The sequence below is a fragment of the Equus caballus genome, chromosome 27 (genome assembly GCF_041296265.1).
Source record: "Equus caballus isolate H_3958 breed thoroughbred chromosome 27, TB-T2T, whole genome shotgun sequence".
NCBI classification, from domain to species: Eukaryota; Metazoa; Chordata; class Mammalia; order Perissodactyla; family Equidae; genus Equus; species Equus caballus.
This window is the reverse complement of record NC_091710.1, coordinates 21,056,832-21,075,737: the sequence shown is the minus strand read 5'-3', so window position 1 is coordinate 21,075,737 and position 18,906 is coordinate 21,056,832. Positions and strand designations below refer to the sequence as shown.

At 37.6% G+C, this 18,906-nt stretch overlaps 1 protein-coding gene across 3 annotated transcripts in view; it reads right to left on the bottom strand.

The window, feature by feature from the left end:
• Positions 1 to 18,906, bottom strand: part of KAT6A (lysine acetyltransferase 6A) — a 111,615-nt gene that overhangs the window by 25,240 nt on the left and 67,469 nt on the right. For all 3 annotated transcript variants that reach the window (XM_023630432.2, XM_023630433.2, XM_023630434.2), the window contains one exon: positions 16,793 to 16,911. In XM_023630432.2, coding sequence (XP_023486200.2) covers positions 16,793 to 16,911 — 119 coding nt within the window. The remainder of the gene's footprint in view (positions 1 to 16,792; positions 16,912 to 18,906) is intronic.

Genomic DNA, 18,906 nt, shown 5'->3' with positions numbered 1-18,906 from the left:
CAGAAGTTGAAAGCATGCACCTGCTGTGGCACTGCCTGTTGTCGGAGAGCTTTCCCATCAGCTGCCCGTCGCTCTTCCAGGTGGATGCCCAATGTGAAAGCAGATATCCAGTTCCAGTATAATTGTTTGCACATCACCACAACTCAGCAAGTCTGTGTAAAACTAGACTCAGGGCAGACTTCCCCGCCACCTTCACCTACCCTCACCTTCCTGCACTGTGAAGTGTTCTGGCACATGCGCTCACCTACCTCTGTCCTCCACCACCTCCAAATCCCTTGTGAAGGCCTCATGAGCCAGTGTTTCCGTTTGTTAAGGTTTAGAAGTTAACAAAGGCTTCAGGCACTGAGGAAGCAAGAGCTGCACCTAAGCCACTCATTAACCCAGTCCTTGCCAAAATCAAATTGTCAAATCTGAACTACAAGGTCACCTTTGCTAGATCATTTTATTTTTAAATTTCAGCCAAAATACTCTTTTATTAAACATGCAACTTTCCAAAGAAGCAAGAATCTAATATAATCAAGAGCACAAATAATTTTTAAAACTTTTAACTCCAGTTCTGTCACCTTGTTCCCTCCTTCTCATGTGAATATGCCATCTCTAAAAGATAACATACACTCCAGGCCAGAATAGATCTTTTAATCTAAGAAAGTAAGGGGGGCACTAAATGCACCACTAATTGGGCTAAACCGAAAGATAACTTAAATACGCCTATCTAGATAATTAAACTTTTATTACTAGCGGTTTATGAAAAAAGATTCTCTTCTGCAAAATCTCCACTTTCATTAAATGACTTATCTAATTCCAATTTCTAACATATACAAGCCACTCCTCTCAGAAGGAGAAGCTTCTCTCAAGTCCACATCTGGTACAAACATGATAGAAGCTACTCTCAAGTCCACATCTGGTACAAACACGAAAATTACAACTGCTATCGACACAGCACTGCTCCCTTCCCCTTGCCTCCATTAGACAGCTCTCCCTTGATCTTCCTTTTCCATTCTCCATGGGGGAATGACACTTTGAGGTGGGAGTGGAGGGTAGGACTGCATCCTTATTATCAGTATGAGAATGTGAAATCTGGGGAGAAGAGAAGTCTTTCTGGTGTTTGAAAATTTCCCATAGAAAGGTTATAATAATAATTCTGTTCATTAGGGATTAAAAGTTACATGACGAAAGAGATATGTAAGAATGAGTTCATCTGCTCCAATATGGAAAGAGCATCAACTTAAGGAATAAAGAGAATCGGTATTTGAGGAGCACCACAGAGCCAGACTCTGCACCTTATACAGTTATCTCATTTAATCCTCACAATCCATTCCTCAAAGTAGAAAACAATACGCCCGCTTTACAGATGGGAAAAAAAACATGGCTCAGAGAAATTAAAAGGCAAAAAACTCCAGGATAGGAATATCAAGAGTGAAGCATAAAGACAGAAAAGAACAAAAAGGATAGAGGTGAGATACGGCGTATGTGTAGTCCTCAACTAATGTTCTGAATTCCAAAAGTTTGTGTGTAAGTTTTTTTGAGCTGGAGCTTATTTTCCAAAGAAATGAAGTTACAAGTTCACACACTCTTATCTTAAAAGCCTTGGAACAGAATGCTTTGGAATCCTGAAATTTTCTGATATTGGAAAAGTATTACAGGGGCCGGCCTGGTGGCGCAGCAGTTAAGTGCGCACGTTCCGCTTCTGGCGGCCCAAGGTCCGCCGGTTCAGATCTTGGGTGCGGACATGGCACCGTTTGGCAAACCATGCTGTGGTAGGCGTCCCACACATAAAGTAGAGGAAGATGGGCACGGATGTTAGCTCGGGATCAGGCTTCCTCAAGCAAAAGAGACGAGGACTGGCAGCAGTTAGCTCAGGGCTAATCTTCCTCAAAAAAATAAATAAATAAAAAAGGAAAAAAAAAGAAAAGTATTACAGTACCTATATGTATCTTAAATCAACAGCCTCATTAGAATTTGGGGTAATACTCCACAGTCAGACACATTAATATTTCTTTAGCTAGGCAGATGAATATTCACATTAAATGGGATAAGTAAAGAATATATATACTTTCACATCAGTTCAGATCATGTTTTGCCAACAAAAGTTTAGGTAAGTGAGATCTTGCTGTAAAATGAGTTATAAATTTTTTTTTCATTCTCCAAAGAAGATATACAAATGGCCAATAAACACATGAAAAGATGCTCAACATTACTAATCATTAGGGAAATGCAAATACAAACCACAATGAGAAACCACTTCACACCCATTAGGATGGCTATCAAAAAACAAAACAAAACAAAACAAAAAACCAGAAAAGAACAAGTGTTGTCAAGGATGTGGAGAAACTGGAACCCTTGTGCATTGCTGGTGGAAATGTAAAATGGTGGAGCCACTACGGAAAACAGTATGGCAGTTCCTCAAAAAATTAAACATAGCATTACCATATGAACCAGCAATTTCACTTCTGGGTATATAAAACAATTGAAAGCCAGGACTCAGATATTTGTCCACCCATGTTCACAGAAACGTTATTTACAATAGCCAAATGGTGGAAGCAACCCAAGTGCCCATCAATGGATGAATGGAAAAACAAGATGTGGTATACATACACAATAGAATATTATTTAACCTTTTTAGAGCTTTTTTATTTCCTAAGAAGGAAAGTCTGACACATGCCAAAACATGGGAAGATGTTATGCTAACTAAAATAAACCAGAGACAAAAGGACAAATATTTTATGGTTCTACTTATATAAAGTAGAATGATGATTGCCAGGGACTGGGGAAGGGAGAAATGGGGCGTTATTGTTTAACGGGCACTGAGTTTTAGTTTGGGAAGACAAAAAAAGTTCTGGGGACGGATGGTGGTGATGGTTGCACAAAAACGTGTATTTTGTGTACAACAATGTACTTAATGTCCCTGAACCATATTCTTAAAAATAGTTAAGATGGTAAATTTTATGTCATGTATATTTTACAAGACAGCAGTCCCCCCTTATCCATGGGGATACATTCCAAGACCCAAAGTGGATGCCTGAAACCACAGATAGTACTGAATCCTACCTATACTATGTATTTTTCTATACAAACATACCTATGATAAAGTTTATAAGTACAGTAAGAGATTAACAACTACTAATAAAATAGAAAAATTCTAACAATATAGTATAATAAAAGTTATGTGAGTGTGGCCTCTCTCTCTCAAAATATCTTCCTGTACTACACTCACCCTTCTTCTTGTGATGATGTGAAAAGACAGGTCAGGAGGAGGATCATCTGCTTCTGGACCACAGTTGACCATGGGTAAGTGAAACCGCAGAAAGTGAAACAAGAATAAGGGGGCACTACTGTGATTTTTTTTTTAAGTTTTCAGGACTCTGCATCTCAGACCTGTAGATGTGACTACAGACTACTTCCTGTCTCTTTCTTTCCCTACGCCTTTCTGTTCTTCTACAGACATCTCCTTTGCTTTACCATTAAACATTGATAAAATCTAGGATTCTGTCTTCAGCTCTCTTATCCTTTCCCTCCACAGGACCCATAATACAGTGATCCTACCAGCTTTTCACTCTCCTTGTGCCCTCGTTCTCCTTCTCCAGCTTAGAATCCAAGGTCTTTTATTGTACCTTATCTTTGCATATATCCTTAACTTCCTTGCTTTCTCCTGATTCAACAATAAAATCCCAACTCTGGTTAAAGTCAGTTCTCTACATAACTCAAGCTGTCACTCTCATATCTGAACATGGTTAGAGAAAAACACAGAACCATGCTGACTAGTCTTAATTTGTAATTCATAACCACTAACCTCCAATGGGCTCTTGATGCTTCCCTACTCCATTCGTTCTCTCATTCTCCTAAAAGATTATTTCACATTTTCTCCTATCTCCTTAAGCCTCCAACACCTCTTACCTCATCTTCAATTTCAACCAATGCCTCTGCTTCCTACTACGTTAGAAAACTAGGAAGCAATCAAAGGAGAACTTCCACAGCTTTCCACAGCCACATCTGTAGTCTATCCTCTATGCCTATGTACCCTGCCTTTCCTTAATACTATAGCTAAATTGTCTACACTCCTATCTAAGGCCAATGCTTCCACTTGTACGTTAGATTACATCCTCTCTTACCTACTCAAAGACATCATTGCAAAAATTTTCCCTTCTCTCTTTTGCATCATCAGGTTTCTCTCCATTAGATCATTCCTATCAGTATAAACATAACTGTTATTTCTCCCATATTAATAAAAATGTATACCTTCTTTTTGCCCTCACATCTCCATCCAACTACTATCACTGCAAAATACTTCAAAAGAGTAGTCACATATTACTTCTATAACCAATTTCTCTTCTTCCATTTCTCCTTGAACTTGCTCCTCCTCCCTCATCATGAAAACTGTCTCTCAAGATCACTTCCATGTTACTAAACCTGATAGTCATTTTTCAGTCCCCAATTTACTTGACCTATCTACAGAATTTCCCATTCATTCCTCTTGAAACATTTTCTTCACTTGGCTTCTAAGGAACCATAATCTCCAAGGTTTTTTCTTACTTCATTGGCCATTCCTACTCAGTTTCTCCAATCTCTAAAAGTTGGAATGTCCCAGGACTCCTCAAAACTCTTCTTTGGTGATCTCATCTAGTCTCATTCCCTTAAATACCACCAACTGGCTAACAAGTTCTAAATTTAAATTTTCAGCCCAAGACCTGTGCTTTGAACTCCAGACACATATATCCCACATTCTACTTGATATCTCCCCTCTTGAATACCTTATAACAATCTCAAATTTAACATGTCCCAAATCAAACTCCTGATCTTGTTTTCCTCAAACCTGCTCCACCTATATTCTCCTCTCAGTAAACGGCAACTCCCTCCTCCAACTGTACTCTGGCATCATGCTGATTTTTGGTGTTCATAACCATCCAATCCATCACTACACCTTCAAAACATAATCAGAATTTCAATTCCACCACTCTCACTATGATCCAAACCACCATATCTCTTACTTGGGTAATTCTAATAGCCTCCTAAATTCTCTCTGCTTTTGCATCTCCCCCTTCAATTTACACAGAAGCCAGAGTAATCCTTTAAAAGCTATGTCAGATCATGTCACTCTTCTGCTCAAAATCCTCCAAGGGCTCCTATGTCACTCAGAGTTAAAGCTATAGTCCTTTTGATGGCCTAGAAGACCCTACAAAATCTGGCCTCCCATTACCTTTCTGTCCTCTCATCACCTAAGTGTATTCTCACTCAGCTCTAACCACACTGGCCTTCTTGTACTTCCTTGACCATTCCAAGCACAAATTCCAGTTCAGGGCCTTTGCATTTCTGCTCCCCTGCCTGGAATGCTATTTCCTCTGATACCCACATGGTTCACTGCCTCACCACCTTTAGGTTTCTGTTAAACGTCAGAAAGACAGTCTCTAACCCAACAATTTAAAACTGTACAAATCCATCCTTTCCCTCTGAATTCTCTCTCTCCCTCCCTTCCCTGCTTTTTCTCCAGAACACTACCACAGGGTATACCATTTACTTTAACCCAACCTCACCCCAATTAAACTGTAAGTTCCTGAGAATAAGGAGCTTTTTTTAATCTGTTTCGTTCAGTGTTGTACCTCCTGTACCTAACACATGGTAACCAGTACTCAGTAACATTTATTGTTAAATCAATGTTATCTATGATCATAACTTCAGCTATTACCTATGTGCTGATACCCTGGCAAATCTCCTACCCAAAGCCCTCCTGACTTCCATATCCATATATACAACAGTCTACAAAACTTCTCCATTCTAGATTTCACACAAGCCCCAATTTATGTAAGCCTGGTCTCTTCCTCTATCCAAAAAAACTCCTCTTCCCACAGTTAGTATCATCATCTACTCAAAACAGAACAACACTGGGAGACCTATTTGGTTCCACCCTCTCCTCCAACCCCGACTCAACCCAACACTGTATCTTTTCCATTCTATCCTAAATCTTTCTCAAAATCTCTGCCTACAGTATCTCCTTGGCCTTCATTTAGGCCCTAGCCACTTCTCATTCTGACTACTGTAATCATTGGACTGGTAGATGTCCTTGTTCAGGTCATCTTCAATCCATTGCTCACTGTATTGTCAGAGCAGAGTTTGTACATGCAAATACGATCATGTCACCCTCTTTTAAAAAATTCTTCAGTAGCTCCTCAAGAGTTACTTAACTACTCTAAAAAGCTACTATAACTAAAAACTAAAGTACAAACTCCTTAATATGGACCATAGGATCTTTGTGATCTGGTCTGAACTCGCCTTTTCAACCTCATCTCTTACTTGAACTCCAGCCAAACAAACCACATGCAGCTCCAAGGGTTCATAAGCTTTCTCATACCCAAACTGTTCTATTTTTAAAGTCTTATTCCTCTCATCCAATAGTAAATTCTTATTCATGCCTTCCAACCCTGCTCAAATATCACCTCCTCGATGAAGACTCCTCTAACATCCGTAGACAGATGCCTTCCTGGTCATTCTCACTGCATCTTATGCATATCTCTATGACAGCATTATACCATAAACCAGTAGTTAAAAGTTAAGGATGTGGAGTCAGACTGCCTATGTTCAAATACTGATCCTAATACTTAATAACTATATAACTCTTAGTAAGATAATCCTTCTAAGGCTTTAATTCGTTCATCTGTAAAATGAGCAAGTAATAACAAGGCTGCATTAAATGCAAAATATTGATATATAATGCTGAATGTAATACCTGGCACACAGTTAATGAGTACCTATCACTAACCACATGGCTTTAATTATTTGTTTATAAATGACTCCTCAACTGGATGGCAGAGACACATTTTTCTATTTATCTACGTATTTCTAGCACCTGCCACTAAGGTAGCAAGCAGATGCTCACATTTATCTAGTGCTCACTACATGAATGACACACTAAGCACTTTGCAAATATAAACTCACTTAATCCTTTCAACAAACCTATTAAGTAACTTGCTTGACCAAGGTCACTCAGCAGAGATAGGATTTGAACAGTGCAGGCTGTGTCTAATACCTCAGCTCTTAACCACTATCTTAATAAATACTCAGTAAAATTGTGCTAAATTGTCAAATGAAAAGAACTCAAAATACATCTAAACAGACTTCATTTTTTTAATTTTTCTTTCTGCTTTTTCTCCCCAAATCCCCCCAGTACACAGCTGTATATTTTAGTTGTGGGTCCTTCTAGTTGTGGCATGTGGGACGCCGCTTCAGCGTGGCCTGATGAGTGGTGCCATGTCCGCGCCCAGGATCCGAACTGGCAAAACCCTGGGCCACCAAAGCAGAGCGTGTGAACTTAACCACTCGGCCAACGGGGCTGGCCCATAAACAGCCTTTAATATGTGACTTACAACTAATGGGTGAATGCGTTAAGACACTAAAACAGCCCTCCACTCCCCATCCCTAATTTCACCAGTACCGAGGAGAAGTCACCCCAACAACAGAAAAGCACTCATGGGGACACCTTAAAATCCTGGCACAAGACTGATGTTCTCTTACTAGCTTTCAAAATCCTCCAAAATCCAGCCCTAAACTAGTAATTCAATATATATCTTACCATTGTCCAACAAATGTCCACTCTGTTTTATCTCTCAAACTAAACTACAAGCAGTCCTTGCTTTCCCTGCTGTCATGTTAACTGAAATTTATGCACATCAGAACTGAGATCAGATCTCAGACACCACAGAAGTGAGTAAGCATGGACACAATTCTGATAGGCATGTTTCCATTAACTCAGTGCCATGAAAGCAAGGACTGTCTATTATAATACCTGTATGGGAAGCTATTGCGTTTTCTACATCATCTCCACAGTGTGACTTGCACATAGTAGGCCCTCAAATACTTTTTAATCTGATGGACCAATAATCACAATGCCTCTTGTATTAATAGTAGTCAATTATCCCTCAAAGCTGAAGTTAATGTTTATTTCACCTGGTAAGCCCTCATTTTCTCAATTTACCTAAATCCTTAATCATCCTTTAAGCCTACTTCTTCTGTGATCATTTCAGATTACATCATTTCTTACTAATCTTAGTATACTGTGAACATATGGAACAGTCTGTATCATTTAATACAGCGAGTTACATTAATTGATACTCTATGCCACTGTTTACCTTCCTATGTATCTTTTCTTATTTGCATTCAGTCCATACCTTATGATTTGGATGCCTCCATAACATTTTTTTACAGAGTAATGCAGGATGCTATTCTGATTAAGGACATAGGATTTGAAATCACCACTGGCCTGAGTTCTAATTCCACCTCTGCCATTACTAGTTATATAACTTTAGGAAACTCACTCAACTAAAAGTCTTGGTTTCCTCATACATAAAATGAGGATAACAATCTTTACCTCATAGGGTAAAGAGAGTTGTTGAATCTAGTTTATTTCATTTCTAATAACTGTTCAATTCTTTATCCATAGAAGAAAATTATTTCAATAGCCCACACAGATTTCAAAAATGCTATTAACTTTCTAGTACCACACACACAAAAAATCAAATCCTTCAAAATTAGAAAGTATTAAAATTAGTAGGGAAATATAACATGCGATTTGTTGATATTTTATGTAAAAATCATTCCATAAATTTCAAAAAGGCTGTTATGCTCCAACGGAATGAATGAATACAAATGCTTCTTTCTGGTGATAGAACTTTTAAGGAAAACCATTTCCTCTAAGCTCATGAGATCACTGTTGAAATAAAATTCCAGAAGAAAAGCCTGTACTACCAATTTTTTTTGCTTCTATTTTTCTTTTCAGAGGTGGCTCTTTTCAAGGAAGTGTTCATTGTTTAGCTAATGATGGGACACAGTACCAGGCAAACTATATCCTTACTTCCCCTGAAATTAAAAAAACAAAATCAAAACCAATTAATGGATGATCCTTTTTGATAAAAATCTTGATAAACATTTCAGTAATTCTTGACTTAATTAGATAATACACCAGATAAACTTTAATTAGTTAAGATAATCACCACAAGTAAATATTGGATTTGCTTTTTTCAGTATGTTTCCTACTAGATGGTAAGCTCTATGAGCATAAAATCTATGTCTTACTCACAGCCCCTACATCTAGTATGGCTTCTAGAAGAAACCATAATAGGCACCCAATAAATGATGGGCTGTTGGTCGGATGGATTCCAGTATTAACTCTTTTATCATTTATCTCTTACTAGTGCAGCTGTACAACTGCCTAAGACCATGTAACAAAATCTTCCTGCAAAATTTTTGAAACAAAGGTTGAAGCAGCCTCTACTATACCATATCTAGGTCTTTATGAATGCTTTTATTATTCAAAACATCGTCTAATCTAATCAACAGTAACTTCTCCAGTTGCCTTCAACCTACATTCTCTATTACATTAAGTCAGAGATCCTGGGAGTCATCCTTGATGACCTCTTGCTCCTTCAAACTACATATCAAATCTATCACCAAGTTCTGCTGATTCCATCACTAAAATATGTTCTAAATCCATCTACTTCTCTCCCATTTGCGCTGCCACCTCTCTAGTATAAACTACCATCTACTTTCATCTGTATCATTAAAAAACTTTCTAAACTGGTTTCCCTGCTTCCACTCTTGCCTAATTTCAATCCATTCCTCATACAGAGGCCAAGAAAAAGAATTTAATGCAAATCTGTTCCTGCTACTTCCTTGCTAAAAATCATTCAATGGTTTCCCACTACAATTACAACAAAAACCCAAATCCTAACCTATGCCCTCAGCCATGTCTCCAGCTTCATCGTGTGTGACTCTTTTGTTCATTGTACTCTAGTTATACTGGCCTTCTTTCAGTTCCTCAAATTTACCAAGTTCTTTTAACCTCAAGACATTTACACAGGTAGGCCCCTGTGTCTGGAACACTCTTCTCTCTAGCTCTTTGCCAACTTTCTATTCATCTTTTAGGTCTGTGTGTAATTTACTACTTCCTTAAAAGAGGAATACCAACTGCCAGCATTTAGATCAGCAAGTTCCTATTACAATCTCTTAATGCATTCTTATTTTCTTCCTATTACTTATCACTTGTAATTACAGATTTGTAGGATTGTTTATTGTGTCTCTTTCATGAGACTGCAATCTTCATAAAGGTAGAATCTATGTCTTTTTGTGCACCCTATAGCTCTAGTAGCACACCAGGCACATGAATACTAAATGAATGAACCTCATGGAGAAACCATCATCAGAATTTTAGTGCACTGCCAATAAAAATAAGCACAAATTAGAAATGGATAAATTCTTGGACTCCTACAATCTCCCAAAGCTCACTCAAGAAGAGGCAGACAATTTGAACAGACCAATCACAAGGAAAGAGATTGAAACAGCAATCACAAACATCCCAAAGAATAAAACCCCAGGACCAGATGGCTTTCCTGGGGAATTCTACCAAACTTTCAGAGAGGATTTAATACCTATCCTTTTCAAGCTATTCCAAAAAATTAGGGAAGATGGAACACTTCCTAACACATTCTATGAGGCCAACATCACACTGATACCAAAACCTGACAAGGACACCACAAAAAAAGAGAACTACAGGCCAATATCACTGATGAACATAGACGCAAAAATTCTAAACAAAATTTTGGCAACCAGAATTCAGCAATTCATCAAAAGAATCATACATCAGGATCAGGTGGGATTCATACCAGGGACACAGGGATGGTTCAACATCTGCAAATCAATCAACGTGATACACCACATCAACAAACTGAGGAATAAAAACCACATGATCATCTCAATAGATGCAGAGAAGGCATTTGACAAGATCCAACAGCCATTTATGATAAAAACTCTGAACGAAATGGGCATAGAAGGAAACTACCTCAACATAATAAAGGCCATATACGACAAACCCATAGCCAACATCATACTCAACGGGCAAAAACCGAACCCCATCCCCCTGAAAACAGGAACAAGACAAGGATGCCCTCTATCACCACTCTTATTTAACATAGTACTGGAGGTCCTGGCCAGAGCAATCAAGCAAGAAAAAGGAATAAAAGGAACCCAAATAGGGAGGGAAGAAGTGAAACTCTCGCTGTTTGCAGACGACATGATCTTATATATAGAAAACCCCAAAGAATCCATTGGAAAACTGTTAGAAGTAATCAACAACTACAGCAAAGTTGCAGGGTATAAAATCAATTTGCATAAATCAGTAGCATTTCCATACTCCAGTAATGAACCAACAGAAAAAGAACTCAAGAATACAATACCATTCACCATCGCAACAAAAAGAATAAAATACCTTGGGGCAAATTTAACTAAGGAAGTGAAGGACCTATATAATGAAAATTACAAGGCCTTTCTGAGAGAATTGGATGACGACATAAAGAGATGGAAAGACATTCCATGTACATGGATTGGAAGAATAAACATAGTTAAAATGTCCGTTCTACCTAAAGCAATCTACAGATTCAACGCCATCCCAATCAGAATCCCAATGACATTCTTTACAGAATTAGAACAAAGAATCCTAAAATTCATAGGGGGCAACAAAAGACCCTGAATTTCTAAAGCAATCCTGAGAAAAAAGAACAAAACGGGAGGCATCACAATCCCTGCCTTCAAAACATAACTACAAAGCTACAGTAATCAAAACAGCATGGTACTGGTACAAAAACAGGTGCACAGATCAATGGAACAGCATTGAAAGCCCAGAAATAAAACCACACATCTATGGACAGCTTATCTTTGACAAAGGAGCTGAGGGCATACAATGGAGAAAAGAAAGTCTTTTCAACAAATGGTGCTGGGAAAACTGGAAAGCCACATGGAAAAGAATGAAAATTGACCATTCTTTTTCACCATTCACCAAAATAAACTCAAAATGGATTAAAGACCTAAAGGTGAGACCTGAAACCATAAGGCTTCTGGAAGAAAATGTAGGCAGTACACTCTTTGACATCAGTATTAAAAGGATCTTTTCGGACACTATGCCTTCTCAGAGAAGGGAAACAATAGAAAGAATAAACAAATGGGACTTCATCAGATTAAAGAGCTTCTTCAAGGCAAATGAAAACAGGATTGAAACAAAAAAACAACCCACTAACTGGGAAAAAATATTTGCAAGTCATATATCTGACAAAGGCTTAATATCCATAATATATAAAGAACTCTTGCAACTCAACAACAAAACATCAAACAACCCAATCAAAAAACGGGCTGGAGACATGAACAGACATTTCTCCAAAGAAGATGGCCAATAGGCACATGAAAAGATGCTCATCATCGCTGATCATCAGGGAAATGCAAATCAAAACTACACTAAGATATCACCTTACACCTGTTAGAATGACAAAAATATCTAAAACTAATAGTAACAAATGTTGGAGAGGTTGTGGAGAAAAAGGAACCCTCATACACTGCTGGTGGGAATGCAAACTGGTGCAGCCACTATGGAAAACAGTATGGAGATTCCTCAAAAAATTAAAAATAGAACTACCATACGATCCAGCTATCCCCCTAGTGGGTATTTATCCAAAGAGCTTGAAGTCAGCAATCCCAAAAGTCCTATGCACTCCAATGTTTATTGCAGCACTGTTTACAATAGCCAAGACGTGGAAGCAACCTAAGTGTCCAGCAACAGACGAATGGATAAAGAAGATGTGGTACATATATACAATGGAATACTACTCAGCTGCAAAACAGAACAAAATCATTCCATTTGCAATAACATGGATGGACCTTGAGAGAATTATGTTAAGTGAAATAAGCCAGCGAGAGAAAGATAATCTGTGTATGACTACACTCATATGAGGAATTTAAAATTATGGACTAAGAACAGATTAGTGGATACCAGGAGAAAGGGGGCTGGGGGGTGGGCACAAAGGGCGAAGTGGTGCACCTACAACATAACTGACAAACATTAATGTACAATCGAAATTTCACAAGATTGTAACCTATCAATAACTCAATTAAAAAAAAAATAAGCACAAATTAGAATTCAAATACGTAGCTGTTTACTTCCTTGGTGCCAGATACATACATGGACAATCTTAAGTTTAATCAAATGCTGGAAGAAACTTCTAATTAGCCAGATTATTGTCAACAAATTTATATTGTCTCCATTGGGCCTCAGCAAGGCTCAACATCCCTTCTAACTTTCCTAGTCATCTTTCTCTTCACACTCCTATTATTCCAACTCCTGCCCCATTTCTCCTAGCAGAAAATTTCATTCAAATATCCATTCATTCAACAAATATCTACTGAGACTTTACCACATTCCAAGTACTTGGTATACAGCAATGACCAAAAAGAAAGTCATTGTTCTCAAGGCCCTTATATTCTAGAAATAAATATTTAAATTCAAGAAGTGATAAGTACTATACAGGAAAAGCAAGCAGGTAAAAGGACAAAGAGTGATATAGGGGGGATAAACATATGCTACTTTAGTTTGGGAGTTAGGAAAGGCCTCTCTGATAAGGTGACTCATCAGCAGAGACCTAAATGGAGTGAGCAGTAAGCCAACTAGATATCCAGACTAGAGGAAGGGCAGTCCAGACAGAGAGAGCAGTAAGTGCGAAGGTTCCAAGGTAGGAGTGTACTTGGTGTGTCTGAGGAAGAGAAGGAGGCCTGTGGCTGGTGTGAAGTGAACAAGGGCAAGAAAGGGAAGGACTCGCCAAAGAGAGAGGCTGGCAAAAGATCATATTGGGTCTTAAAACAAGGATAAGACTTTGGTTTTTAAAAATTCTAAGCAAGACTGAAAGATGATGAAGGTTTCTGAGCAGAGGCATGGTAAGATCTAACTTAAGCTTGAAAATATTTACTCTGGCCTCTGTATAAAGAATATAGACTAGAGATTGGGGTGAGGAACAAAAGTGGAAGCAAGGAGATTAGTCTGGAGACATTACAATAGCCCAAGCAAGAGATGATAGTGGCTTAGACCAAAGTAATAAAGGTAGAAGTGGTAAAAAGTAGCCATATTCTGGATATATTTTGAAGGTAGAATCATTAGGATTTGCTGATGGATTGAATATGGAGTATGAGTTAGAGAGGGAAAAATCAAGGATGACACCACTTTGGGCCCAAGCAAGTAAAAGAAGAGAACTGTCATTTCCTCCCGTTCTCCACTAAAAGGAACTAGGGATTCATAGAGAAATGGCTCCATCCAAAGCTAGAACAATAAGAGCCTAGAACATATTGCTGTGGCCAAAAGTAAATAAGAATGATGGAATAAACAAATATTGAGTCATTATGTTACACACCTAGAACTAATATAATGTTATACACCAATTATATCTCAATAAAAAAAAATCACCAAATAAGTTGAATAAATTGGACAAAGTCACACATACAAAAAAAAGTCAAAGGTGAGGTAGGGATTAAAATTACAATAAACGTTCTCAATCTCTGGCTATGAAGGAAAAAAAAAAGGAATAAGAGAGATGTCAAAATGACACAGGGGCTGGCTTGAAGAAACTCCCCCTGCCCAAATCTGGAACAATTTGAGCATCAAAATAAATAATAATAGCTACAAATTATAACTCATAAAATAGAATCTACAAGTCTAAACAAAATGAGTAAACAAATGGGAAGAAGAAAAAGCTCTTCCTTCCAGAATGCCAATTAATAAACGTAAAAGAAATGATGGAATTAGAAAATCATCTGTTTAGCAGCCAACAAAGTAACAGTTTCAGGCAAGAATCACCACTGGATGCCAAATCTAATCAGTAAAAGTTTGATGAGAAACAGGATATTTACATGGTCTCAAAGCGTATTGTCACAAGATACTTAATAATTTTATAGAGAAGAAACATGGCAGAATACTACCTTAACCAAGTGATCAAAGTTAAAATCACTTGTAATGGAACAAATAAATACTACATGCCTCCTGATATAATGCACTGAGGAAGACACAACACCTCTGTGTTATTTCTGCCAAAAGTGTATCACCTAAATCTAAACATGATGAAATATAAAACAAGCTCAAAGTGTGGACATTCAGTGAAATTAATGACCTGCACTCTTCAAAAGTATCAAGGTCATGAAAGTTAAAGACTAAGGAACGTTCCAGATTAAAGGGTACTAAAGGACGTGACAACTAAATGAAACACACGATCCTAGACTGGATAGTGGACCAGAACAAGTGTTTTTCTTTTGTTATAAAAATGTTAGTGGTACAGCTGGTAAAACATGAATACAATCTCTAGATTAGATAATATACTTTGTGTTAAATTCTTGATTTGATGATCATACTCTCATCATGTACAAGAATGTTCTTGTTTTTAGGAAATACACACAAAAAAGTAGGAATAAAGGGGTATTAGCATTATGTCTGCAACTTTCTCAGAAAAAAAAGTGCTTCAAAAAAGGAAGAACTAACTACTCCGAGCTCCTTTGAATCTCCACTGAACTCCATGTAAATTTCTACCATAGTACCTACAATACTTTTGTTTTACTTATTGGTAGAGAATGAAATATGCCTTCAGATATTAAGCCCAAAGCAGAAGTTAGTAAACGACAGACCAACACTTGAACCTAGATCCATCCGACTCACTGCCAATACTCTGTTAAATTGTAAGATGATAGACTGCTGAGAAAATGTTAGCTGTTTATAGTGTTGTTTTTATTTTTCAAAAATACTCACATGATCTATATAAACAATCTATTCACCAACGGGTCTCTTAATCCAGAGTTTCACCTACACAACAGGAATCTCCAGCACCAGCCTTATCAATTCTTATTTTCAAGGTAAAAGAGAGAACTCGACTTGGCTTACATAGTGAGTTGGTGGCAAAGAAGGAAAAGACAAAAGGCAAATGAACACAGTCTGCAAGAGCCTTTGTGATCGAGCTCCTGCACTTTTCCAATCTCATCGCTTGCCATTATCTACACCCTATGTTCTCTATGTTTTCCACCATTTTCAAGTCTTTGCACTTCTGTTCCTTCTGATTACACAGGACCCCATTTCTCGTCATCCTGAGAAACTCCTACATATTCTTTAAGACCAGCTCAAATAGTATTTCCCCTCAATGAATCTTCCTCTGACCTCCCCAGGCAGAGAGAGATGCTTGACCCTATTCTCCCAAAATACCATGTATTATATAATTAAACTTTTCACATTAATGAAATTATTTATGACTAGTCTCTCTTAGACTATACTTGAGAGAAGGAATCCTGTCATTCACTTTGGCATCTCCAGCATCTGGCACATTAAGTAGGTTCTTTGTCTATACATTTATATCTTGCTATGTGTCACAAAGGATTAAGGTAGAAGCATTTAATAATTATTTCTTGAATTAATGAATATGGGTGTTTCATCACTCAAGAGAAACTTGGTTTTTGTTTGTTGCTTGGCTGGTCAAATCCCAAACTCTTCTTCATACATGTGACAGAAAATAAATAAACGAAGCTCATTTAACAGAGATAGTCAAAGCAATGTGTTTATCTACAAAACCAAAGCAGTCATCATGGGTTTGAAAGGAACACCTTAACTAGAACTATGTATATGCACAACTGTGTCTATTCACAGATCAGACGGATAAATAAATTGCTGTTACTGCCTTACCCACAATACAGTCATGCACTGCATAACGATGTTTTGGTCAATGACTAATTATATATTAGATGGTGGTCCCATAAGATTAGTACCATATAGCCTAGATGTGTAATAGGCTATACCATCTAGGTTTCTGTAAGCACAGCCTATGATGTTCACACAATGAAAGTGCCTAACGACACATTTCTCAGAATGTATTCCCGTCATTAAACGACATGTGACTGTAGAATTACTCCTGTTTCTCATCCATGAACAAACTGTTGATTGCACAATGTGAATATCCGACTGTACCTGCAGTGCTTGTTCCTGGATATCACGAAACAACTCCATATCTTTCTCAGTCATGATTTCCTGGCTCCCAAAAAGCCGTTCCTCACTTTCTTGTTTGCCATCCCAGCCATCCTGATTGTCTGCACATAAAGAAAGGGCTCACACGTTATTAATGCTATCCTTAGTTTAACACACAAACTAGAAAAAATTTCAGACGTTTTTATTTCAGTTTGAAGACCTTAATATTATTTATGTAACAGAGAGGACGACAACACTAAACTGCCTCCTAGAAAGAGCACCAGTCAATAAAGAATACGAACACATCATATCTGCCTCATAACGAAAAGCTTTAATTGTCTTAAAGCTTTTTAAAATATTACATAACTAAATTTAAACTTCATTAAAAGAGATTACATTTTAGTATATTACAATACATACAAAAGCAGAACAGGAAAAAGGTCTAAGGAGTATGAAATTTATTTTGAAACAGTATGGCTATAACACTTTTAGTACGAGTTTAACATGTCAACATTCAAATTCTTGGGTAGTGTGGAAGAAGTTTACGTTATAGGAAGACATAATTTTCATCACTTGGGAGCAAAATAGGAAAAATTTGCTCCTTTTAAAATTCTTGATGATCCTGCAATCTTCATAAGGCCAACACACTCTTATCTCAGCAAAAAGATAACCTTCATATTAGCTACCTTAACTGACGTCAAGAAGTAACAACTCCCCTCACATTCTGGGTGCCCTTTTAAAGCACAAACTCCACAAACCTGAGGATCACAGATGATAATCCTCTGGGTGAGTATGAGAAATTATAATAATCATCCACTAAATGATGCATCTTCCTCAAATGGGCAAAGAAATTAGTGAAAGGAGTATTGGGGGATTATGTAGATCATTATCCTTTGCATTTGAAGATGACACTGCTGATGGACTCACTTCCTCTTTGTATGAGTGTGGCTGAAAAGACCAATTAGTGACAGACAGTTCTTTTCAAATCAACCGCATATATAGGCTGTCTGTTATTCATTTAGTATAAGAAGAAAAAGGATAAGGACTCGTTGACAATATTCTCAAACTGAAAAATAAATACATATACTCTAAAGACACCATGTGACTTTAATGCCCCCTAGTGCATAACACAGACAGATGCAAGCACAGATCTAGCACAGCATTCAATGGCATTGTATCAGATGGTGCAGACTTGCTTAAACTCTACAATTCATAAAGAATATGATAAAGCCAATTAAAGCAAAAGCTCTCATCAATGCCTACAGCTCAATATTGGTTCTCCATATACTTTATACATCTGCCCCAATAATTTCTATTTCTAAAACTTTGCAGTAGATTCTTCTAATAATCCATCTCCTGTGAAATGGTTAATTCAAAAATGTCTTTCATTAGAATCTGCTTTATGAGATTCTTTCCTTCTAAGTCCAGCCTAAATGGCTTGCATATTTTCTTAGATAAACATGCTCAGATTGAAGCTTATCTACAGTCTACATAGCTGATAAAGACATGAAAAGTACTTCAATGCTTAAAGAGTAATTAGTTGATTGCCACTCTAGGAAAAAGTCAGTCAATACAGCATAAAAACGGGGACCTGACAATGATGAGGATTTTCTTGCTTGCACTGGACCAATCAACCGTTTATATAAGCAGGAATGACGGAACAGTGAATACAAAAACCAACAGAACATTCAAGGGAAGGAAATCAAAGTTAAAAATTCTCTTGTAGTATACGAGACACACCATACCTTTGGCTCATGTGATCTAAGATTCCATTCTTCTTCTTCTATTTTCCTTCTACTTTCCTAAGAGCCCTTTCTACTTCCTATACAAGGTTAGGTTCTCTAAACTCAAGGCACTCAACAGCAGAGACTAGTTTAAGCTTTAATTATCTGGACAGCTAAGCCAAGTTTCCTCCTCTGACTTGAATTATGTGCCACACTATAAAGTCTTCTTCACAGATGTTTTCCACTTTGAAAACTAGGCAAGTTAACCTGACACACAAGCAAATGGCCTGGAGCTATTGTTCTCTCTTTCCCTCTTTTTAAGTGTGATCCACGAACAATTGCAACTACGTTTCCCAAGATTTGAAGTAGAAAAATCAATGTTACCTTACCATG